General features: G+C 41.7%; 1 protein-coding gene across 1 annotated transcript in view; it reads left to right on the top strand.

Annotated features, from left to right (window-relative positions):
• The window catches only part of LOC137352312 (lamin-B3-like), a 58,741-nt gene that overhangs the window by 893 nt on the left and 32,246 nt on the right, over positions 1 to 25,602 (top strand). Inside the window, exons 2-4 of the mRNA XM_068017597.1 lie at positions 11,101 to 11,257; positions 11,344 to 11,469; positions 20,740 to 20,907. Of these exons, the coding sequence (XP_067873698.1) occupies positions 11,101 to 11,257; positions 11,344 to 11,469; positions 20,740 to 20,907 (451 nt within the window). The remainder of the gene's footprint in view (positions 1 to 11,100; positions 11,258 to 11,343; positions 11,470 to 20,739; positions 20,908 to 25,602) is intronic.

The raw sequence follows: 25,602 nt of genomic DNA, 5'->3' as shown, positions 1-25,602 counted from the left end.
AGTTATAGAGACATGGACACTGAGGGTTTTTGAGTGGGGATATAATTTGGTTCCATAAGATGATGAGAACCATTGCAAAAGTGGACATAGGCAGGTTATTTAACTTGGATGTTTGTGTGAACTAAAAAAGCACAAAACTGCCAACCCGCAAATGAAAGTAGAGAATATGTATTTTCCCCCAGAGTAGCAGATGAAGAAAGAGTCACAGCAGAATTATTTGTTATAAAAACAAGAAGCGCTGGAAATACTCAGCAGGTCTGGCAGCATCTGTGGAGAGAGAAGCAGAGTTAATGTTTCAGGTTAGTGACCTTTCATCAGAACTGGCAGATATAAGAAATGTAAAAGATTTTAAGCAAGTAAAGTGGGGTGGGGCAAGAGATGACAAACGAGAAGGTATTGACAGGACAAGGTCGCAGAATAGCTGACCAGAAGGTCATGGAGCAATTGCAAACAATATGTTAATGGTGTGCTGAAAGACAAAGCATTAGTGCAGATAGGGTGTTAATGGACTGAAAACTGAACAGCCACAAGCACAAACATGAAATAAAACACAGTGGGTAGGCACAGTAGAAACATACTGAACAAACTAAATTAAAATAAACACAAAAAAGAAAAAATAACTAAAAATAAAAGTAAAATGGGGGGCCTGTCATGCTCTGAAATTATTTGTTGGTTTTATTGACTAATTTTCAAGAGAAACTAACAAATATCTTTAGAAATAAAAATAAGAAATGCTGGAAATAATCAGCAGGTCTGGCAGCATCTGTGGAGAGAGAAGTAGAGTTAAAGTTTCAGGTCAGTGACCCTTCTTCAGAACTGTACCATTAATGCAATATCAGTTATCGCTGAAAACTAGTAATAGTAATTGAGATCTGAAATACTTTTTAACTGATAATTTTTAGGAGATTCTCATAACAATAATGGCATCATGATATAGTCAATTTGCATGGGCTGATCAAATTCATTAGAACTAGTATAAAAAAATTCTTTTAAAGCCAGCCTCCATCTTACTCCCTTCAAGATATCCACTACATTCCTTGTACCCTTTATGGGGTGATATCTGTAATCATTGTCTCTATAGCACTTGCTGAAGATGTGAAAGGGTTAAGTGTTAATTGTTCCATGCACCATGGGCATGTCTAAAGGTTCACCCAGTTGGCAGATTAATATCTTTTTGAGCAAATAGCCATTTTTAGTACTCCTAGGAACTCCTTTGTGATTTTGTAAAGTTTATCTATTCTACCCTTGCTTAGAGCTTAATCTATCATTGGCTGGTTCAGGACAATAATTGGTAATGCAGTTATTGGCTGGTTATGGTAGAGTGGAAAACTAGATTTGACCCTACCCTTGAATGATGTATTAATGGGTCTGAGCAGTGGGCCATGAACTGGCTGTGGGGAAAGTGTTCATTTTTTCCCAACGTTTTCCATGTTCAACTTTCTTTGACTATTGATATTTTATTTTAAATGTACAAAATGATTAAGTCCCAAATTCTTCCACTTGATCTCTTTTATAACTAAGTTTTTAATAAAGTTAATTCTCCACCATTTAAAATTAATTTGAGAGACGCACTTGCTGATGTACATTCTAATTCTCAAAATTGCAGAAAGTAAAGTTGAGAGTTTTGTATTTAAGAGGAATTTTCACTTTTTAACTGGCCTTCTGAAGGACAACAGCTGTTGCTAGATGTTGCTATGAAACCATCACATTACCAAAGCCAAGACTTGGGAGATGGATTCAGATATGGTAATTTCATCGAATAGGTGTGGGATATGCAGGTTTGTAAGTGATTGTATTGTGAATGTAGATGTCTGTATTTTGCAAATGTAAAAATTGAGTGCTGGGTGTCCTTGTGGTCTACATGTCTTTGTGTGAGACACTACAAGCTGTGCGATATTGGGGATTGGCCCCATGCATGAACACAAGAAATAGGAGCAGGAGTAGACCATATGGCCCATTAAACCTGCTCTGCCATTCAAAATGATCATGTCTGATCTTGCGATTCAGCCTCACTTTCCCGCCCAGTCACTGTACCCCTTGATTAAACTTCAATAGCCTGCCTGGTGTCATAATTCACGTGGGTGGTGGTCATTTCCTCATTGATCTGTTTGAGGACAACATGATGTGCTTTAACAAGTGAGAAGGCAATCTATTTTACCATATTCTTTCTACAGGAACCATCTGGCTAGAATTATAGACCTTTTGTGAATAATTTAAATTACTCTGAAGTTATTTTAGAGAAACATCATCATTTGAGTAGCAAACTACTCTTATTTTGAAAACTAAGTTGATGGTGAAACAAAGACGAGGAGTTTTTTTTTCAAAAGAAACCTGTAATAATTATTGAAAGCCCAAAAGTATGAATTTTAGAAAATGGTACTGAGTAATGGTTATATTTAGTATATAATGTACATAGACATTGCAACAGAGTTGTTCATATGAGGTTACTGAGTATATTATTTACTAGTTGTCAATGAAGATTATAGCACAATTAAAGACCAGGGGAGTTTAAAATCTGAATTACTTTTTTATTCTTTCTTGGGATGTGAGCATTGCTGGCAATGGCAGCCTTTATTGTCCATCCTTAATTGCCCACATTGAGGAGGTGGTGGTGAGCTGCAGCCGTATACGGCTGCATTCCACGTGGTGCAGGTACACCCCCAGTGCTGTTGGGGAGGGGGAGGGGGAGGGAGGGGGGGTGCGGGTTCCAAGATTTTGATCTAGCAACAGTGACCGTGTATAATTTGGAAGTGAACTTACAGGTGGTGGTGGTGTTCCACAGCACCAGCTGCCCTTGTTCTTTTAGGTGGTAGAGGTCATGAGTTTGGAAAGTACTATTGAAGGAGCCTTGGCAAGTTGTGATGTTGAATGGGGTACTGATCAAGCAGAATGCTTTGTCATGGATAGTGTTGAGCTTATTGAGTGGTGTTTGAGTTGCACTCATCCAGACAAGTGAAAGAGCATTCCTTCACAATCCTGACTTGTGCCTTGTCCAGGCTCTGGGGAGTTGGGAGGTGAGTTACTCGCTGCAGAATAATTCTTAGTCTGTGTCCTGCTCTTGTAGCCACATAACTTATATGGCTAGTTTGGTTAAGTTTCTGGTCAATGGTAAGCCCAGGATGTAGTTGGTGGTGGATTCAGTGATGGTAATGTCATTGAATGTCAAGGGGAGATGGCTAGATTCTCTCTTGTTGGAGATGGTCATTGCTTAGCACTTGTGTAGTGCAACTGTTAGTTGCCACTTATCAGCCTAAACTTGAATGTTTCCCAGGTCTTGCTGCTTGCGGACAGAGACTGATTCAGTATCTGAGGAATTGTGAATGGTACTGAACGCTATGCAGCCATCAACAAAGACACCCAATTCTGACCTTACGATGGAGGGAAGGTCGTTGTTGAAGCAACTGATGATGGTTGGGCCTAGGACACTACCCTGAGGAACTCCTGGAGCAATATCCTGGGGTTAATATGATTGGCCTCCAACAACCACAACCATCTTTTGTTCTAGGTATGACTCCAGCAAGTGGAGAGTTTCCCCCCATTTCCCATTGACGCAGTTTTTTGCTAGGGCTCCTTGATGCCACACCCAGTCAAATTACATCAAGAATCGGTTTCATGTGCAGTAAAGAAATCTGTAGTTTAATCACCCACTTTTTTTTTATTACAGTTGATAACTGTATTCCAGTTATAAAAACAATTTGGACGCTGGTTCAGGAAGAATAGTGTTGAAGTTTTCTGATACTGAATTTGATGCATGGCCTGCCATGAGAAGAAAGCAGGCCCGTTTCCAGAATGGGCAGATTAGCAACAGGTTCAGTTGAATTTAGAGTAGTGTGAAGTACATTATTTTGCTAGATGTATAAAGAGTGGAATTGCAGACACTCATAGAATCACAGAAAGTTTAAAGCACAGAAAGAGGCCAACTAAACAGTAAAAGGCAAAGGAACCTTGAATATAAAAAAACAAGGAAACAATATTGAATTTGAACAAGGTATTAGTTAGGCCAGAGTTGGAATATTCCATGCAAATGTGTAGAATGTAGATGTTGTTCTAACCAAACTAATTTGGTTGTCTCAGAGTTAAAGTTGGCATCCTACATGCTTATAGAAAAAAGCCTTCCATTTATATCAGCACATTTCATGAATTCAGGGCATCCCATGTGCTCACGTCTCTGGAGTGAGACTTAGAACATAGAACGTAGAACATTACAGCGCAGTACAGGCCCTTCAGCCCTCGATGTTGCGCCGACCTGTGAAACCATCTGACCTACGCTATTCCATTTTCATCCATATGTCTATCCAATGACCACTTAAATGCCCTTAAAGTTGGCGAGTCTACTACTGTTGCAGGCAGGGTGTTCCACGCCCCTACTACTCTCTGTGTAAAGAAACTACCTCTGACATCTGTCCTATATCTATCACCCCTCAACTTAAAGCTATGTCCCCTCGTGTTTGCCATCACCATCTGAGGAAAAAGGCTCTCACTATCCACCCTGTCCAACCCTCTGATTATCTTATATGTCTCTATTAAGTCACCTCCTCTCCTCCTTCTCTCTAACGAAAACAACCTCATGTCCCTCAGCCTTTCCTCGTAAGACCTTCCCTCCATACCAGGCAACATCCTAGTAAATCTACTCTGCACCCTTTCCAAAGCTTCCACATACTTCCTATAATGCGGTGACCAGAACTGCACGCAATACTCCAGGTGCGGCCGCACCAGAGTTCTGTACAGCTGCAGCATGACCTCGTGGCTCCTAAACTCGATCCCCCTACTAATAAAAGCTAACACACCATATGCCTTCTTAACAGCTCTATTAACCTGGGTGGCAACTTTCAGGGATTTATGTACCTGGACACCAAGATCTCTCTGCTCATCTACACTACCAAGAATCTTCCCATTAGCCCAGTATTCTGCAATCCTGTTACTCCTTCCGAAATGAATCACCTCACACTTTTCCGCATTAAACTCCATTTGCCATCTCTCAGCCCAGCTCTGCAGCCTATCTATGTCCCTCTGTAACCTACAACATCCTTCGGCACTATCCACAACTCCACCGACCTTCGTGTCATCCGCAAATTTACTAACCCACCCTTCTACACCCTCATCCAGGTCATTTATAAAAATGACAAACAGCAGTGGCCCCAAAACAGATCCTTGCGGTACACCACTAGAAACTATACTCCAGGATGAACATTTACCATCAACCACCACCCTCTGTCTTCTTTCAGCTAGCCAATTTCTGATCCAAAGCACTAATTCACCTTTAATCCCATACTTCTGTATTTTCTGCAATAGCCTACCGTGGGGAACTTTATCAAACGCCTTACTGAAATCCATATAGACCAGATCCACTGCTTTACCCTCATCCACCTGTTTGGTCACCTTGTCAAAAAACTCTAAGGTTTGTGAGGCACGACCTACCTTTCACAAAACCGTGCTGACTATCTCTAATGAACTTATTCTTTTCAAGATGATTATAAATCCTATCTCTTATAACCCTTTCCAACATTTTACCCACAACCGAAGTAAGGCTCACAGGTCTATAATTACCAGGGCTGTCTCTACTCCCCTTCTTGAACAAGGGGACATTTGCTATCCTCCAGTCTTCCGGCACTATTCCTGTCGACAATGACGACATAAAAATCAAGGACAAAGGCTCTGCAATCTCCTCCCTGGCTTCCCAGAGAATCCTAGGATAAATCCCATCTGGCCCAGAGGACTTATCTATTTTCACACTTTCCAAAATTGCTAACACCTCCTCCTTGTGAACCTCAATCCCATCTAGCCTAGTAGTCTGTATCCCAGTATTCTCCTCGACAACATTTTCTTTCTCCACTGTAAATACTGACGAAAAATATTCATTTAACACTTCCCCTATCTCCTCCGATTCCACACACAACTTCCCACTACTATCCTTGATTGGCCCTAACCTATCTCTAGTCATTCTTTTATTCCTGATATACCCATAGAAAGCCTTAGGGTTTTCTTTGATCCTATCTGCCAATGACTTCTCGTGTCCTCTCCTTGCTCTTCTTATCTCTCCCTTTAGATCCTTCCTGGCTAGCTTGTAACTCTCAAGCGCCCTAACTGAGCCTTCACGTCTCATCCTAACATAAGCCTTCTTCTTCCTCTTGAAAAGCTCTTCAACTTCTTTAGTAAACCACGGCTCCCTCGCTCGACAACTTCCTCCCTGCCTGACAGGTACATACTTATCAAGGACACGCAGTAGCTGCTCCTTGAATAAGCTCCACATTTCGATTGTGCCCATCCCCTGCAGTTTCCTTCCCCATCCTACGCATCCTAAATCTTGCCTAATCGCATCATAATTTCCTTTCCCCCAGCTATAATTCTTGACCTGCTGTATATGCCTGTCCCTGCCCATCGCTAAGGTAAACCTAACCGAATTGTGATCACTATCACCAAAGTGCTCACCAACTTCTAAATCTAACACCTGGCCGGGTTCATTACCCAGTACCAAATCCAATGTGGCATCGCCCCTGGTTGGCCTGTCTACATACTGTCAGAAAACCCTCCTGCACACACTGGACAAAAACAGACCCATCTAAAGTACTCGAACTATAGTATTTCCAGTCAATATTTGGAAAGTTAAAGTCCCCCATAACCACTACCCTGTTACTCTCGCTCCTGTCAAGAATCATCTTTGCTATCCTTTCCTCTACATCTCTGGAACTATTTGGAGGTCTATAGAAAACTCCCAACAGGGTGACCTCTCCTCTCCTGTTTCTAACCTCGGCCCAGACTACCTCAGTAGACGAGTCCTCAAACGTCCTTTCTGCCGCTGTAATACTTTCCTTGATTAACAATGCCACACCCCCCCCTCTTTTACCATCTTCTCTGTTCTTAGTGAAACATCCAAATCCCGGAACCCGCAACATCCATTCCTGTCCCTGCTCTACCCATGTCTCTGAAATGGCCACAACATCGAGATCCCAGGTACCAACCCATGCTGCAAGCTCACCCACCTTATTCCGGATGCTCCTGGCGTTGAAGTAGACACATTTTAAACCAAGCTCTTGCTTGCCAGTGCCCTCTTGTGTCCTTATAACCTTATCCCTGACCTCACTACTCTCAACATCCTGCACACTGGAACTACAATTTAGGTTCCCATCCCCCTGCTGAGTTAGTTTAAACCCCCCCGAAGAGCACTAGCAAATCTTCCCCCCAGGATATTGGTACCCCTCTGGTTCAGGTGAAGACCGTTTTGTTTGTAGAGGTCCCACCTATCCCAGAAAGAGCCCCAATTATCCAGGAAACCAAAACCCTCCCTCCTACACCATCCCTGCAGCCACGTGTTCAACTCCTCTCTCTCCCTATTCCTCACTTCGCTAGCACGTGGCACGGGCAACAACCCAGAGATAACAACTCTGTTTGTTCTCGCTCTAAGCTTCCACCCTAGCTCCCTGAATTTCTGCCTTAAATCCCCATCTGTCTTCCTACCTATGTCGTTGGTGCCTATGTGTACCACGACTTGGGGCTGCTCCCCCTCCCCCTCCCCCTTGAGGATCCCAAAAACACGATCCGAGACATCACGTACCCTGGCACCTGGGAGGCAACACACCAACCGTGAGTCTCTCTCGTGTCCTTATAAACTTGAGCCTACAATCTTCTGATTCAGAGGTGAGAATACCACCACTGAGCCACAGCTGGCATTACTTGATTGTTTTTAAAAAGGGATTGGTTCCATTAATGTCACTTGACTTTCCATTAAAGTACTGTGTTAGCTCATGAAATTTTCATACAGCTGCTTATGAACACGAGGGAGTGCAACAATAGCTTTTGTCTTCCAAATTCGATTGGATTATTGCTGAATTCAACATTTGATGGTTGCAGGTTTGTCTCTAGAGCCGTGGACAATTTTAGATCATCAGTTGCACACCCGACTAAACTCCGGGACTTAAAACAAAGTAATTGTTCCAGTTTTAAACTTGCATTGCTCTTAGTGGAAGTACAACTGTTCCAAAGAAAGCTCATCAACCCTGTTCAGCTGGTAAAATGTAATGAAAATGCCCAATGGCCTGATAAAACATATATACCACAATTCAGTTGAAATGATTAATTTGGACACTTTTTCATTTCATCATTCTAACTGCAAATTCTGTTGGCTGAAGTGGTTGCTAATGAGACAGTGGAATGTAACTGGGTCCATGATTTTCATTTTCAAAAAACAACTGTACCATACTAAAAACAGCAAATGACTTTAACACATTTGTCAAAGGTGTTTGTAGTACAGCAAAAGTCTTTAGTAAATTTTTCTGTTTAGTTGTTTCCAGAGTTTGGAGAACCAAGGTTCTGAAATGATGAAATGTACACTAATCTACTGTTTTCCCATTACCAAGATGCAGCGTAGAGTTGATGGGCTATTCTATTTATTAAGCTTTTGATGTAACCAGTCTTGTTTCATATTCTCTGGTCACCCTGTCATTTCCATATTTAAATTTTGTGGTTTGATTTCATTTGCTAGTCAATGTTATGTGACTTTACACACAGAGAATTAAGCCCAAGTGCAATCCCCAGGTAAATTTTTGTATCCCCATTTCTTGGCATAAATTATACATGTCACATTTATATTTACATCATTCTGTCTGTGATGGTGCTGCAGCATCACATTAGAGGCAATATGCCACTTTACTGGCAAGTCTCCAATAGGCAGCTTCCAGTATGAATATGGAAAGAGGAATTTATAGTGATGGAGTTGGGGGGTTTGGGGAATAATGACAGGAAATGCATGTAGACATACTGATCTATTCATAGATGTGTCTGAGTTCATGGGCTTACAAATCTCAGCATGTCCGAGGTTAGCCAGCCCATCCATTCCTGTTGTTGATGGGATTTTGTCATCCATATGAGTTGCAGTTTCATGCTAACTATAACTATAATTATAAACCCATATTTACATAAGTAGCTTGTGATATGTGTATGGAATTGCTTCCCAAGCAATGCATTTTGCCCTCCTGCCTCTAGTTGGTTTGACTCATAACAACATCCATTGGCACTCATTATCTCATCAGAATTGATGCTTTTCAGGCATTTTGCTGGGAAGGCAGTCAAAATATTTTTGTAGAACATTCATCTGACCCCCTGGTCCAGCTGCTGTTTGAAACCTGTTTGCAGATAAAATATGTACAAATGGTATATCAATATGATTCCTTTTAAAGGTTTTTTTTTAGTTTACGTATCATATATGTATTTAGCAAAACTTTATATTTACTTTTGTTGTTGTTTCCTTGAGCATGTTGGCTTCAAACCATTCAGCATATTGATGGTATTTCAACAATGCTAAGCAGCAGTGAGTAAAGCAAATCAGATGGGATGGATTAAACGTTCAATATTGAGCTGAAATTGAGGTAATCCTGCCTATTTATAAATCATTGGCATGACTGCACTTAGAATACAGTTTTGGTTGTCACAATGCAAAAAGAGATTTTGCAACAATTGAAAGGATACAGAATAGAGGAATCGGAATGATGAAAGGGGATTAAAAAATCTGATTGTTATTGGACATGTTCTGACTGGAAAATAGAAGGTTTCGAGCTGATATGATTGCTGTTGGTAGGATCCGAAAGGGACGAGATAATCAAGACCTTGATAAGAAATTCTGTCTTCCCAGAACAGTAGAACCTGAAATAATCAGTGCAATAAACTCCATAGGGAGATGGTGGAAGCCATTAATATCGATTAATTCAAATGCAGATCGAACAGATTTCTTTCAGAAAACAATATTTTGGGATACAGTGGGCTGGATTTTACATTGCCGCTGCTGAAATCGGCAGTGGCCATAAATAATGGGGGCCTGCACACACGGGCGGTACTTCACAGAGCTGCTGCAATATTAAACACAGCGACTCATTTAAATGGATGGGGTGGTGCGTTCCCCCCCACCCCTCCCAGCGCCCTCCTGATGATGTTGAGGGGACGGGCAGTCCGTCCCGGCAACGGAGTCAGGCATCACTGTGCAGACACCGACACCACTTTTAAAGGGCTTTGTACCCTACATTGCAATTTAAAATTTAAAGGGACATTTTTAAAAATTAAATAAGTTTGATCCCGCGCGCCCCCTCCCCCCCCCCCCAAATAACCATAAATTAAGTACCTGCCCTCTTTTTTTTTTCACCCCTCCCCAAAACACTTATCTGGTGCACGTGATTTCCCCTCTCCCCAACCCCTGCCAAGTTCACACACCTTAAGCTTTATCTCTTCCCACCATTTCTGAGACTAATTAAATTACTGTGATGTCGCTCCCCCACCCTGCATAGAGAAACTTACCTGCTCTCTTCCCCCCACCCTCCCCCCCCCCCCCCCCCTCCAACCCCCCAACCCCCACCAGTGTTCCACCTTGGATCTCCGGACAGAGGTGTGGGAGTGCCAGCCACTGGCACCAATATCAGAGTGGGACAGACACGGGAGCAGGTAAGTAAGTAATTAATTCATTTGCATTTTTAAAAATATGCAGATTTTGCTCCCGTCTTCAAGCGGCGGGGGTCCACCACGAGGCCTCACCGCCACTGGCAATATCGCGCCGGGCCTCTGTGTCGCGGCTCGTGGTGGGCCTCTCCTGAATGCATTTTCTGCCTCTGCCCCGGCAAGACCACCAATGTTGCGGGATGGGGGGTGGTTGGGGGGCAGAGGTTGCTGTAAAATCCAGCCCAATATCTGAGTTATTTCATGCTTGGAAGCAGCTGGTGACTTTGAACCTGTGGTTGTCAAAGCTCTCCACCACTTGCATTTTCCCAGGTCATGTGTGTTGTAAACTAATTGAGAGAGATTAATTACAATAACTAGTCAGCAACTCTGTTATCATTGTATTATGCAAGGCAAATTAGTTGGGCCTGTAGTTCTTTACAGGGGCAAATTCTACTGCAGCACTGATCTACTGGCTGGTGCTTTTTAAAGTAATTGTAAGAAAGATTTTTGTTTAATGTGAGGAAGTGTGTTTTGTTTTGCAAGTCCTTTTGCTTCGATACAAAAGCAGCAGATGTGCTTTGATTTTAATATGTCAAATTTTAGAACTAGTAAAATAAATTAACTCCAGTCCAAGTAGAAATAATTGGAATGAAAATCCTATGTAATGTTCTATTCTTCCAGAAATACAAAAAAGGAATCTGAGTTGAAATCTTCTTTGGCCCGGGTAAGAGATCTGGAAACTTTACTGAACTCCAAAGAGGCTGAGGTGGCAACATATCTGAGTGAGAAGAGGAGCTTGGAGAAAGAGCTGTCTGAAGCCCAAGTTCAAATTGCAAAAGTAAGCATGGTGTACCAGCAACCTTGATCCCTCCCCTCCTCAAAAAAGACGTTGATACTCATGTTATCTGTTTCATTTTACTTTAGGTTAATTCAATTGCAAATGATGCCAAAACACAACTACAAGATGAAAGGGTACAAAAATGCGACTTGACAAACAGACTACAAACGTTGCAGGAAAAGTTAGATTTTCAGAAAAACCTCCATGCGAAGGTATGCATCTGATGTTTACAGCAGTTACAACTGTTTTTGTGCGAGATCCCTTGATAGGATCAACTCTCATTGATCAGTGGCACTGGCTGTGTTTAAAGATCATGAAGTTGTGCTAAATTCCAGAGCGGCTCAGTTGGCTGCAATCGCCCACCTCCTTTACGTTACAGAAGTACTATAGCCAGATTTCCTTACTGTCCTTTTTATATTAGGCATTCAAGCATGCACAACCAATACAAAGTCGCAAACAGAATTTTGTTAATCAGATGGGATGTTTCCTATGGGTACGTGTGCAGGGCAACATTGGTGAATGTCTGGGAAACTTGTGTCCAGATGTGAGATGGGGGACCTGATACAAGTATGATTTTTCTTTGTCACCATCTGTTTCCCTTTGTGATCGGTAACCAGCTGTTCGAACTACCTCATGAAATACCTTCCTGAGGAGGGCTGTAATGCATCTGATGGCAAAGTTCCTGGCTCATTTACCTTATTCTTCATCTCCTGTGCAACCTTATATGTTTAAAAGTGTATTAATTTCAAATATGACTGAAAGAGCAATATTGTGTCTAAAGAACTTTATATTCCATAAGAGAACAGAAATAATAAGGCCATGTAAAATAATTTAAACCAGGAAAGGGGCATAGTCGTGGGGAGGGATAGTTCAGATATCTAAAGGTAAAAATGAGAGAGAGCAAAGATTGAAGTTTCAAAAGTGATAACACCTATATATTTCTGGAACAGATGTTATTGAAAGCAATAACAATATACCTGTTTAAAAATAAACTGCAGTGGTAAAATAAAAATAACATATTTAATTCCCTGCGTAGCAATATTCAGAGCATCCTCATCGAAGTGTTGGGGCAGGGGGAACATCTGGGCACATGGGCGGAGTAGGAACTGTTACAAAGTAGAGCTCTGCACAGAGGTTAGAGCTATCAGAAAAGGTTGAACAGGCTCTGTTCTCTGAGAAGGCTGAGAGGTGACCTGATAGAGGCCTTCAGGATTATGAAAGGGTTTGACCGGGTCGCCATAGAGAAGATGTTTCCACCTGCAGGCGAGATCAGAACTAGAATCAATAACTCTAAGATAGTCACTAAAAAATCCAATGGGGAATTCAGGAGAAACTTCTTTACACAGAGAGTGGTTAGAACATGGAACTCGCTACCCCAGGGAGTAGTTGAGACAAATAGCATAGTTGCATTCCAGGGGAAACTGTATTAACATGAGAAAGAAAGGAATAGAAGGATCTCAGTAAGGTCAGATGAAGAGGGGCAGCAGGAGGCTTGAGTGGAGTATAAACATTGGGCTGAATGGCTTGTTTCTTAGCTACAAATACTTTGTTATATGCCAGCACATAGGGTAAGAAATAAAACAAATGAGTTAGAAGCATAATCTGTTTAAAGGGCATGATGTTCTGGACGTTGTAGACACTTGGCCAACAGCTTTGGCATCTGAGAATAAATATTACAAGCTATAAGATCTTTGGAAAGTAGGAGGGGGAATAATATTGATAAAAGACCCAATTACAACAGTAGAAAGAGAGGATTTCAGTAAGGGTGAAGAAGCAATATAAACAGTATGAGCATAAATAAGGAACAGCAACAAATGCATGACTGCTAGGATCTTCTTGCTAACCTAGTGATATACTGGGGGGCATATAAATATGAAGATTAGGGTGCAGAAGCAATGTGGTTATGATGGGTGCTTTTAGTTTTTATATAGATTGGGAGAAGCAGAACAGCTCAAGTAATAAAGTTAACAAATTTCTAGAACATTATTTCGGACAGTTTTCTGCAGCAGTGTTTTTCAGAACAGGTGATGGAACAGGTCGTACTAGATTTACCAATGAGGCATAAAACAGAATTAGTTAACCATCTGATTGTAGAGGAACATTTTGTAAAGAGTGATCATAATGTGATTGAATTTAATATTGGGTTGGAGAGAGAGAAGGGAAAGACAGAAAGAAAAGTTTTAACTTTGAGTAAAGCAAATTTCAATTGGTTGAGAAATAGACTGACCACAATAAACTGGGATGAAATGTTAATCGATAAGCCGACAAATAGTGGGAAGTGTTCAAAGATATATTTGGTACCATACAGTGCCACTGGCAAAAAATTGGCACTTGCTGACCGTCGCAAGTAATTTACGTTGTAATAGACACAAGTTGCACCTTAAAACCGCGGACTCTTGCAAATTACGAACTATGGACAGCCATCAATACATCAAGTCTGTTTACAAGTTGAAACATGGGACACATTTGTCAATGCAAGGTATCAGAGGATGACAGAAGCAGCTTTTGTAAAATGGAGATCTTTTTATGCAACACCCATAGCAGCAGAGAAAGTACTCCATCTCTAAAACTGAATGCTAGTAGGCCCTATCCCAGGTTTAGAGCAGTTTCCCTGCTGTGGATGCTGGGTGAAGAACTCCCCATTCCATAGAAGCTGGAAAGTGTAATGAGGAACATCACATCACTCCACAGTTTCCTGGAATCGGGTTCCTATCCCGAACGCTGCCTCCAAACGCCTGGCAGATAAATTTCCCATGGTAGTCCACCTGATAGTCAGTCTGACACATGAGTCAGCCACAAGGTTGAAGTGTTTTCATTTAAACAGAATCATTTCTCGCCTTTTCCATTGAGTTCATCAGCAACTGGTGCTCAGAGCCATCACTGCAGAGAGTCGCAACTGGTTACACACTGTGAATTCAGCGCCCCACGATCATCTGGAGTGGGGGGATGGCCTGAAATCCTGTGAGTGGGAGGGTTTGAGGAGAGGGAGGTAAAGGGAATAGGATGGGGGAGAGGTGAAGCCTGGGAAATGGGGTCTAGGGAGCAGCCTGAGGAATGTGGGGGTGAGACGGGGAGAGGGGAAGGGGGCTGGGAGAAATGGAGATGGGAATGGGGATTGAGGTGGGACGGGAGAGATGAACATTCCTCCTTCAATGGAAAAGGACCCTGGGATGGCACTGAACTTGGAAACCTAATGAACAGAAAATTAAATTACCTCCTGCTGGCAGGGCTTCAGAATTGGGCACGATCCAAGTGAAGTTGCAAAAAGAAAGGAACATTGCAGAAGGTACAGCCAATCCTGGGATATTTGACTCATCTGGTTTACTGTACATTCGACAACTTTGAAAACAAAGTGACTTCCGCCAGCGCCATTAGAGCGCTCCAAGCTGCACACATGCATAAATGATCTGCCGCTGTCAGTGAGATGCTGCACGTGCGCAGCCTAGGTCTTGCCAGGACTAGTTGGCGCCTGCGTGAGAAAACGTCAACTAGCCACACCTGGTCATTCTTCACGCATGTGCCTGGTCTTCAGGCATGTGGGGTAAAGCGTCGTCGTGTATTGCAACTTTCATTTGGGTATCTTCCCCCACCCCACCAGTTGGCTGCTTTGGTCTTTGGTCTTCGCAGATGCGTCAATCTTCGGTGTGAGTTTCTGAAAGTGGAAAGAGGAGAGGTTGCGTTTCGATCGCAATCGTTTTTTCTGGCTGAATGGGGGACTTTGAGGCTGGAGCTCGATCCCCGCCACTCGCTCCTCCCAACTCAGCTACTCGCCCCTCTGGCCACTCTCCTCCTTTTCTACCCCCCACCCCTCGGCCACTCGTCCCAGACCTCGATGCTTTCTCCCCCTACCGCTCCTCCCCACCGGCCGCTTCTCCCCCGCCCCCTCACCCCCAACCGCAGACTTGCTTCTTCGGGTGGCGCACGGAGAACGAAGTGATGCAACCTGGAGCTAGCTTCTGGGGCGGGCGGGGGGGAGACGAGGAATGAGCGGCCGGAGAGCGGGGTGGTAGGGGGTGCGGCGGTCGGGGGGAGTAGTGGCGAGGTGTGCACTGACCGGCTGACGGAGGGGGAAACCAGTGATGCTGTAGCGAGTGCTTAAGAGAAGGCAACGGGTTGCCAGCGCTGAGAAGACTGGTGCAGGAGGGACCGACAGAGAGAAGATCAATGGCAGGGGGAGCCGGAGACTTTTGGGGTTGGATGGAGGTGGCGATGGCAGCCATTGAGTGGATATTCAGGTTGCATTTTTTTTCTGTGATAAATTGAGCGGTGCCATCTTTAATCCTGGCAGCTGCCTGAATGTTGCAGACAATGACGTTCCAGCGGAAGAGGCTGCATTTGCACATGTCCTAGTACTGCGCCACCGAGAGTTTGCATTTTCAGCAAATTCAGCCTTTTGAAAATAAGGGTACCTGAAAATGAGACACCTGACATAAGCTCCTTGGGTATCCCGAAATTACAAGTTTCACTGTACAAGACCAGTACATAACTTCCAAAAGGCAAAAGCTCCACTTGTGTAGTTAAGCAACCATGGACAATAAATAAGGTAAGAGATAATAAGCTAAAAGAAAAGGCTCACACAAATACAAGGAAAAGTGGAAATCCAGCAAACTGGACAAGTTCCAAAAAAATCAAAGGCATAGAAAGAAATGAGCTGTAAAAAGGGATGTTAAAATTAACAGGAAAAATTTTCATAAATCTGTCCTGATGAAGAGTCATCAACTTGAAACATTAACTGTTTGTCTCCACAGATGCTGTCTGACCTGCTGAGTATTTTCAAAATTTTTTGTTTTTGTGTTATAAATACAGTGACGGTCAGGCATAGGAGGCACCTTTGTGCAAATGTGATTTGTCAGCTGTATGGACTGGCTGTTAAAATGTGGCCAGGGTAGACGCAGGTTGCTACAGGAGGATTGAAATACTGTGGGGTAGAGTTTCTCCTTTGGGTGCAGCTGGTGATACTGGCATATATTGTGCCCAAAATTGCACTAGTTTTGAGAAATTCCTTTCCTCGAGTTTCTGCTCAAACTCATTTTTATATCATTGAGCACACAATCTGGTATGAACCAGTGTAATCGGGCAGGGTTTTAAAACACTATATTTTGTTTAACATAAGTTCTTTTTTTCAAAAAAAAAGTTCCTTTTGATATATTTCAGTGGTAACATGGTGCAGTTTGACTATGTTATGACCGAGGCGGGAGGAGTGCACTGTTAATTCAGTCCCACTTCTCCACAGGTCACGGCATATCAGTAAATTTTCCCCACTTACCGAAACAGCCAATCAGATACTCTGTGTCTCTGAATAAAGCACACCAACCAGGTTTCTGAAACCTACAACAAAATTATCTGTTTATTATAAAACTGAGTCTTAACCAATAATGAAGTAGATCTATATACAAATTGAGACATTAAAGCCCCTTATTTCTTCCTAGCCCTCACACACATACATCCAAAAACCAGCTAACCGGGAAAAAAGGATTTTGGTTTACAGCTGTTTCATAGCAGTGAAAGGAATCAAAGAAACTTCGACTGTCATGATCTGGAAGGAGGTTCTTTTGGTTTGGTGAGGTGTCCCAAAGTCAAGTTGTTGGATACCACGTGAAGTCTTTCCAGACAAGGTTGATGTCTGTGATGGGTAGACGTTCAAAGAGCTTCAGCGGTAAATGGCCTCACATAAGGTCTTCCACCAAGTGTGCAGCAATAAGGATCTTTTTAGGTCTTGCAGCAGCAGTACAGCCGTAAAAGGTTTCTTCCAATATTCAGAATTTCTTAAACCCAGGAGGCAACAGGAACCACACTTGATGCAGGGATTCTTCAGAGACAGGAGTCAATAGAAATCTGCCACATTTGAAATTCAGCATTTCTTCTCAAGAGATGCAGGATTCCTTTACAGAGAGGTAGTACTTTTTCTGGGTCGTTTTCTGATCTCCAGGCAGGTCAAAATCAAATTTCAAATGCCTGTTTTTTGTCCAAACGTTCTGGCTTTTAGAAGTTCCAAACTGAAACCAAGACCTTTCAGAAGCAGGTCACATGCCCAGTTATAAATTCTCTCCTGTCATAACAGAGGGTAGCTCTGAGATCAACCTCCTGCTGGTTTCCTTGAAATTACCTGCATTACAGTCCTTATTTACCAGTTCAGCTTTTGTTGAACTTCCTTTCGAAACATCCATAAAGTTCAACTATTTGCAGGTGTTTCAATGTCCACTGAAATCCTTTTCCAGTTTTTTTAAAAAACATTGAAATCCTAAGTTTTAATACCAAAATAAAATCTTCTCAACTAATACAACTGAAAATGGACCTATCACAAAAGAATTAAGCATTTTTAATCAAAATTGGCACTACCACGTGAGAAACTCTATTTTAAATTACTGAGTGTCTTTTTTTTTGAAGAAAAATATACAGAACTATTTGTTGGTTATGTTGGGGCACTGTAATTGGTTAATTTACATTCAAAAACTTTTAAATTATACCGATTGGTGTCCTTGCCTCAATAAACCAATTTAATTTTTAGAGCCTCGAAGGCCTGTAAATGGGCGCAATTAGAGGAAAGTCACAATGATGATTAATTCTTCTGAGTTTGGCGGGTGGGGAGGGTCCATGCCCAGTTCTGTGAGTGGGGCAGGCTTCTAGCATGATGTTTTTTAAACTAGCACAGAAGATCGTGGAAACTTAGATTGCACTGAATGTATTTTGCACTTAACCAGCACCAAGGATTCCAGAAATTTATCAGGTTTTAGGTGATTGCCCAAAACCTATGAAACCTAGTGGAAGCCCATTAAAGGTAGGTGGCGGTGAGACTATAATAGACAACAAACAAATACCAGACTTATTGAATGAACAGTTTACATCCCTGCTCACAGTGGAAGAAGAGGATAAAATACCATTGGTACAAGGGAACCAAAATATAAGGCCAAGGAGGGAAGTTACTGGACTAAGAAAATGGTAATGGAGAAAATATTAGGACTTAAGGTAGACAAGTCTCTAGGACTTGATGGTTTTCATCTTAAATGCTTAAAAGAAATGGGTAAGGACACTGCAAATATGTTAGTTAGATTTGGGGATTGTACCTTTTTGGGCTGGAAAATATCATTGCATTTAAAAGGGATGGAGGGGGAAACCAGGAAATGACAGACTTATCAGTTAAACACAAATTGTGGGGAAGGGAAGGTCATGTCTGACTAGTTGCATTTTCTGAGGAGGTCACTAACATATTGGACAAGGAAGTATCAATGGATTTTGATCTGCACTCTCTGGAGTTGAAAAGAATGAGTGCTGATCTCATTGAAACATCTAAGATTGAGTGGGCTTGACAAGGTAGATGCTGCGAGGTTTTTTTTCTCCCTGTCTGGAGAGTTTAGAGCGAGGGGTCATAGTCTCAGGAAAAAGGGTCAGCCATTTAGGACTGAGGGTTGTGGATGCTCATTTGTTAAGTATATTCAAGACTGAGATATAATTTTGGACACTAAGGGAATAGAGGGATATAGGGATAGAGCAGCAAAGTGGAGTTGAGGTAGAGAATTGGTGAATGGTGAAACAGGCTCGAGGGGCGATAAGGCCTACTTCTGCTCCTATTTCGGTGTTTTATGTTGTCTATAAAATGCCTCCTGGAAGTCCATATAAGGTTCAAATACAAGAGATTGTTCGAAAAATTGAAAATACACTGAATTCAAGAAATTCCTGTGCCATGGATTTGTAATTGGTTGAGAGGTGGAAGACAGAAAGTAGGGTGAAAGAAAACATTCTCTGGCAGGATCTGACAAGTGGAGTTCTGAAGTTTTGTGCTGAGGCCTCAGCTTTTCACCATGTATCAATGACTTGGGTGAACAAATAGAGTTGTATATCCAGGTTTGCAGGTGACTAAATTAGGAGGCACAGTACATTTTGCAGATGGGAGCAGGAAGTTACAAAGGGACATAGAGCAATTTAAATAAGTATGGAAAAACTTGTGGAAGACAGAATTCAGTGTGGGGATGTATGAGGTCATCCACTTTAGTTCTTAATGGTGATAAACGTAAAGAGCAAAAGGATTTGGATGTCCATGTACACAAATTCCTAAAAGCTACTGCAGAGGTTTGGTCAGACCCCATCTGGAGTCCTGCATCCAATTTTGGGCATCACCCCTCAGAAAGGATATATTGGCTTTGGAGGGAGTACAGTGCATTTTCACCAGAATGAAAGTAGTGCTTCAAGCATTAAATACGAGAAACAGTAACATAAACATGGTTTATATTCCCTTGAATTTAAATGACTGAGGGGTGATCTAATTGAGATCTTTAAAATGATAGTAATTTGATACCATTGATAGATAAACTGGTTTCTGATGAGGGAATCCATAACAAGGGATCATATTCTTTTATAATTAGAGCTTTGGAGTAAAATCAGAAAGCCCTTTTATACACGGGGTTGTGTAAATCTAGAACTGTTCCCCAGAAGACTGTGGCTGCTAGGGGTCACCTCTGTGGTGAAAGTGCTCATTGCTGGCATATACCAACAAGGTCCCAGACCAGAAGATGTAGACTTGGATTCTTTTCATCAAACCCAGCTTACTGTGTTGGTAAAAGGACTTGTTTTGCTTACAGATAAATTTTATTTTTTCCTATTTGAACCAGCAGAGTTGTGTGTTGGAAGAATAAGATCTGAATTTTGAGGAAGCTATATGTCAAGCATTTTTAAACAAATTGTATTTTGTTCAATTGCTGGATTATAAAAGTCGCTTTTTAATATAATTATATTTTTTAACATCCATCTCTTTCTGCCCCACTGACCCTCCATTCCCTGCATAGAAGTTCTTATGATCAGCACAATAGTCCATTGAGTCTATTGCCAATTTTCCTTTCTTTCTCAATATGGCAATTAAGTACAGTGGATAACCTAATCTGCATCTCTCATTCCATAGTGCCTGGTATTGGTGACTTAATATCCAGTGTCATCATGCTGAAAATTAGATTAGATTAGAGATACAGCACTGAAACAGGCCCTTCGCCCCACCGAGTCTGTGCCGAACATCAACCACCCATTTATACTAATCCTACACTAATCCCATATTCCTACCAAACATCCCCACCTTTTCCTATATTTCCCTACCACCTACCTATACTAGTGACAATTTATAATGGCCAATTTACCTACCAACCTGCAAGTCTTTTGGCTTGTGGGAGGAAACCGGAGCACCCGGAGAAAACCCACGCAGACACAGGGAGAACTTGCAAACTCCACACAGGCAGTACCCGGAATCGAACCCGCGTCCCGGGAGCTGTGAGGCTGCGGTGCTAACCACTGCGCCACTGTGCCGCCCTAATGTTTTCTCATTGTAGAAAATTCCAGCAATTAATTAGAAATGGTCAAATTTGAGCTCTGAAGGTTCTTTTATAATGTATTTTTAAATTTAATATCCTGTTTTGAAAGCGCACATTTGGAAAATTTATGATGAATCCACAGAACTGTTTGACTATTCTCTAACTTTGCGTTAATGCTTGTTCATGCAGGAAATGATGGATATTAAGAAGCATGAAAATAGACTACGGGAAATCGAGTCTGGTCGTCAACTGGAATATGAGAGCAAACTAGCTGAGGGACTTGAGCAGCTAAGGGGAGATCAGAATGAAAAAATCAAAGAACACAAGGAGAAACTGGAAAGAAACTTTCATGCCAAGGTAACTTGTACTGTCTCAAAAGTTCTGTAGAATATTCTAGCACTCAAAATACTCGTCACGTTCTGGCCATATGGAATTATTGCTTAGAGAAATTGTTACGACCGACCACTCCAGTCAAAGCCCCCCAGTCAAAATATACGATTCTGATTTGTGGTGGGAAAAACGCACTGTTAATTCAATCCTGTCGCTCCACAGATCGCTTAACATATCATTTAAAACTTTCCAAATTAAAGAAACACCCAGCCAAATAGTACCATCTATTAACTCCCGAATGAGGCTAACCAAACCAGGTGTCTTTAAATCAATAAATTAACTCTTTAGTTAGAAGAACTAAATTCTTAAACACTATGAAAATATAAACGACATTTAAATAGAAACAATTACAGTCCTTGCAAATTTACAGTCCAGTGTTGCTTGAAGTCCTCACAGAATGTTACTTGAAATCCTCACGTCCGATGTGAAAAAAAAGGTTCTTCCACAGTAGAACAGTCCGTAGTCCAACTCCAGCAGTAGGTGATGCTTTCCTTCTCCAGCGAATTTCAACAATTAATGACTTGCAAACACTTTTTCAATAGAATCAGTCTGTCTTCAGAGTTTTTGAGGAATAAAAGGTTGTCACAGTCTAACTTCCCTTCCTTCAGTTTAAATTACCAGAGATCTCTGTTTTGGCTTGACTTTTTTAGAATTTTGAGAGATAATAATTAACAGACAAAAATCCTATTCCTTCAGTTTAAGTGGTTGAGAGCTTTTTTTTCAGGTGCAAAACACTACAGCTGTGTGTCCTCTGTCTGTGTTCTGTTAGAACAAACTGTCTTCAACTAAAAGTCAGTTCAAAATTGAATTGTAACAAATGTATCACTTGAGACTCACTCCCATTGGCTGTATCTATGGTAACGAGAATGCACCCTTTGAATTGCAGTCCCCAAATGGCTATTTCTAAGGCAACAGAAATGCACCTTCCTATAACTCCTGAGGCTTGCTGGTTCTTAAAGCAATACTGAACCTTTGCAAGCCTTAAAGGCAAACTGCATATTCCCAGGGGGAAAAAACTACAGGACCGTGACGAAATGTGGAGAAAATGACTGTCTTGTAATGGAAGATGTCTTAATTTTTTATTCATTCATGAGATGTGGGCATCGATGGCAAGGCCAGCATTTATTGCCCATTCCAAATTGCCCTTGAGAAGCTGGAGCTGGCAACTGAGTGACTTGCTCGGCCATTTCAGGTGCCAGTTAAGAATCAACCGCATTGCTGTGGGTCTGGAGTCACATCGGCCACACCGGGTAAGAACAGCAGATTTCCATCCCGAAAGGGCATTATTGAACCAGTTGGGTTTTTCTAGCAATCCAGTAGTTTCATGGCCACCATTACTGATTTAATTAATTAACTGAATTTAAATTTCCCAGCTGCCATAGTGGGATTTGAATTCAAGTCTCCAGATCATTAGTCCCAGACCTCAGGATTACTAGTCCAGAAACATAACCACTATGTTACCATGGAACTAGTTAGCATGTAAATAATTAGGCAAAACATATCAAGTAAACTTGTAATGTATAAATATAATATAGGGGAGTTTTCTTTTCAGAGGAGTTATTTCATGCTTATGCTTTATCTTTAAATGTTAATTCACCAAGATTCAGATTCCTTTCTCCCACTATGATAGAGGTAGCTGGGCTGGGGACAAAGTGAAGTGTGTTAATGGGTTTACACAAGAGCTAATGAACCAAACATTGAAATTGCTATCTTCATCTGCTGGAAACTAAAGGATAAGCCATTCTCACATTCAAAAGCTTCTGGTAAATATTAACTCATTAAGGATTGGTATATTTTACCCTCTGGAGTTCCTGCAGGAGCTAGTTTGAAGAAGCCTCAACTCTGGAAGGGCTAGGAGCCAATTTAATTAGTGGCTCTAGTGCCCGAGGTCTGAATGAGAAAGGAGTTCCTGTGTTGGAGGCAGATTCAATTGAAGCATTCAAAAGGGAATTAGACAGTTATATGAAAAAGAATGTGCAGGGTTATGGGGAGAAGGTGGGGGAATGGAACTGAGGGAATTGTTCTTTCAGAGAACCAGTGCAGACACGATGGGCCAAATGGCCTCCTCCTGCACTGTAACGATTGAGTTGGGTCCAACTGCAAATGTCATGTCGGGAGAGGTCACTTAAAAGAGCCACATGTTCGGGTCAATTGTTGAGATCTGCTGAGAATCAGGTAGGCTTTGACCAGCCTCTTTAAGAAGAGAGGCCAAATCTTGGTCTGATTCAGTGATGCAGTTGGCCAAAGAAAAGTGTTACATAGACTGCAAGCTGGGAGATATTTTGTTTTCTTTTGGGTGGGAGGAGGAACTGGGGTAGTTTTGAAATAAGGTGAGAATTGCTATAAATGTTACGCTGTGCATGCACTTATTGTCTGTAAATAAAGAAACTTAAAAATTCATATTTTTACTAATCTGTGAATCAGTTTGCCTTCTTGAAGATTGGGGAAGTGCACAATGGTATGAGCGGAGAATGTGGTCACCAGTGCTGCAGCATATCGTCACACTCCTGGTTCATGTTTTTGTGCACCTAGATCAGTGGTTGTCGAATGGGAGCATGGACCCCTGGGATCCATAGAGACCTTTCAGGGAGTCCACGACACAGGGCCGGCCTTATGCGGGTGGGGGATTTGCATGAAGAGTGAGTGAGCGGTGGCTGGAGGCATGCTCTGGTCCCCTGGCACTCTTGCTGCTCTAGTGTTCTTATTGTGTTCTGCACTGTTCACCACCTCCCTTTCCCATTTCTCCTCTGCTGTCTCTGGGTTCCTGCTTTTTCCATACTCTTCCATGCTCTTGTGCTGTGCTCCCACAGTGCTTCTGCTCTCCCCTGTTCTCTGAGCTCCTGCTAAGGATAGACAGGCTCTGCAGTGAGAAGCAGGCACACCTATCTAATTGGTATCTGCAAGGAAATACTTGTTTTCATGAAAAGCATTATTAAAACACACTTCACATGCAGCTCTTTCATATTATGATTATTTTAATTTAGATGAGGGTGTTCATGATTACGAATGCATTTGAAAGTTTCCTTTACCCAAAAATGTTTGAGAGCCACTGATCAAAATATTGGGCAGCAAAATCAACTCCTGATGCTGAGGGAATTGGTGCACTTACAGGAGTGACAGATGACGCAGGACCTGGGAGAATATCCAAGACGGATTCCAAATGTGTAACATGTACTGATATTGATCGCTTGTAGTCAGCTCCCACCCAGCCAAGGGAAAATAATGGTGATTGATTGTGAGTGCATGTGTCATTAAACGCTGATCTATTCCTTTTCCTTTGCAATAAAAGCAATAGATGCTAAGTCCACCCATGTGATTGAAATAACATTGATTGCCAAGCAGTCAACTGCTACATTTATATTCTCAGGGCTTTGTAATTATCTTATCTGGCCTTGTGAGCACGATTGATGAAGTTCTGATTTGTCCTGACTTTTGGAATTGTTTGTGATGATTGAGAGGTTGTTCCAAGTCCTTTTTACAATCTCTTTGATTCATTGACCTTGAATTCAGTGCAATGACAATATTGTTGACGCGTGCCATACATTCGACCACGGAGCTCACCGATCCTCCAGTAGTAAATTACACCAAAATTTGATGACGTACTCATTTGAACGTGCCGTAGTGAGGACCGTGGCAAGTTGGAAGTGGCAAAGCCGATGTCCTATACAGATCCAAGTCAGATCCTGCTCCATAATAATAGCACACACTGTCGATGCACCATTACTGTGGTGCAATTTTGAATCAAATTCACCAACATAGTGATACTCTTCTGCAGTGTGGGAGACAAACCAGCTATTCAATAAAATAAATTCCTTAACTTAGCTCATTTACAGTGGGTTCATAATTCATGCCACACCTAAATGTTTACATTGGCCAGTTTCCTTGGGATTAAAGATATGTGCCTGGAATTCCCTCAAGGATTCTTCTGAATGATCACTCTCATTTTGCTGGAAACACCATGAAAATGGGATTTCTCCTAATCTTGCGACAAAGAGAATCTGCTGAGGAAATTGCCTGCAGTGAATGCTACCATGACTTTCCACATATAATATAAATGTTTCCCTAAAACATTTACCTAAAAGTTGGGGTACGCATTATACTTGGTAACAAATCAAAATGGGTTTTCCTTTTTGCAGCTGGTCAAAAGCATCCTTTCCAGATGCATTGACTTATTACACATACCTACTAGAAATGTTGCAATTCCATGGTATTTCTTCTAAATTCTTCTTGTTTCTAAGGCACAAATGAGAATTGTCTCTTGCTTTTATTAATTTTTGGCATTTATAAACTTAATTTTCAAGAAGCTAAGTCTTGAGATTTTTTAAAAATTCATTTACGTGTACAGGAGCTGTGTCTGAATCACTCTCCTCAAGTAGTTTACACAGCTCCTCTGCAGCTATAGCTCTGTTACCATGGTTTTCAGCAACTTCTGTCACCTTAAGTTTGAAAGCTGCCATGTAACTTGTTCTTTTCTCTGCCATGTTGACGGTTAAAACTTTTAACTCCGACCATTAGTACAAAGAATTCCGCCTTGCTGTCCTGAGAAACTTGTCTACATGTCATGTGCTACATTCGATAGATGGATAAACACTTGGCTCATTTGGTCTACTTGAGTATGACATATTTTGAGTGAGGGTGGGAGCCGGTCATTCAGCAAACAAG

Source organism: Heterodontus francisci, chromosome 38 (genome assembly GCF_036365525.1).
Source record: "Heterodontus francisci isolate sHetFra1 chromosome 38, sHetFra1.hap1, whole genome shotgun sequence".
In the NCBI taxonomy this organism is placed as follows: domain Eukaryota; kingdom Metazoa; phylum Chordata; class Chondrichthyes; order Heterodontiformes; family Heterodontidae; genus Heterodontus; species Heterodontus francisci.
This window is presented reverse-complemented; position numbering and strand designations above follow the sequence as displayed.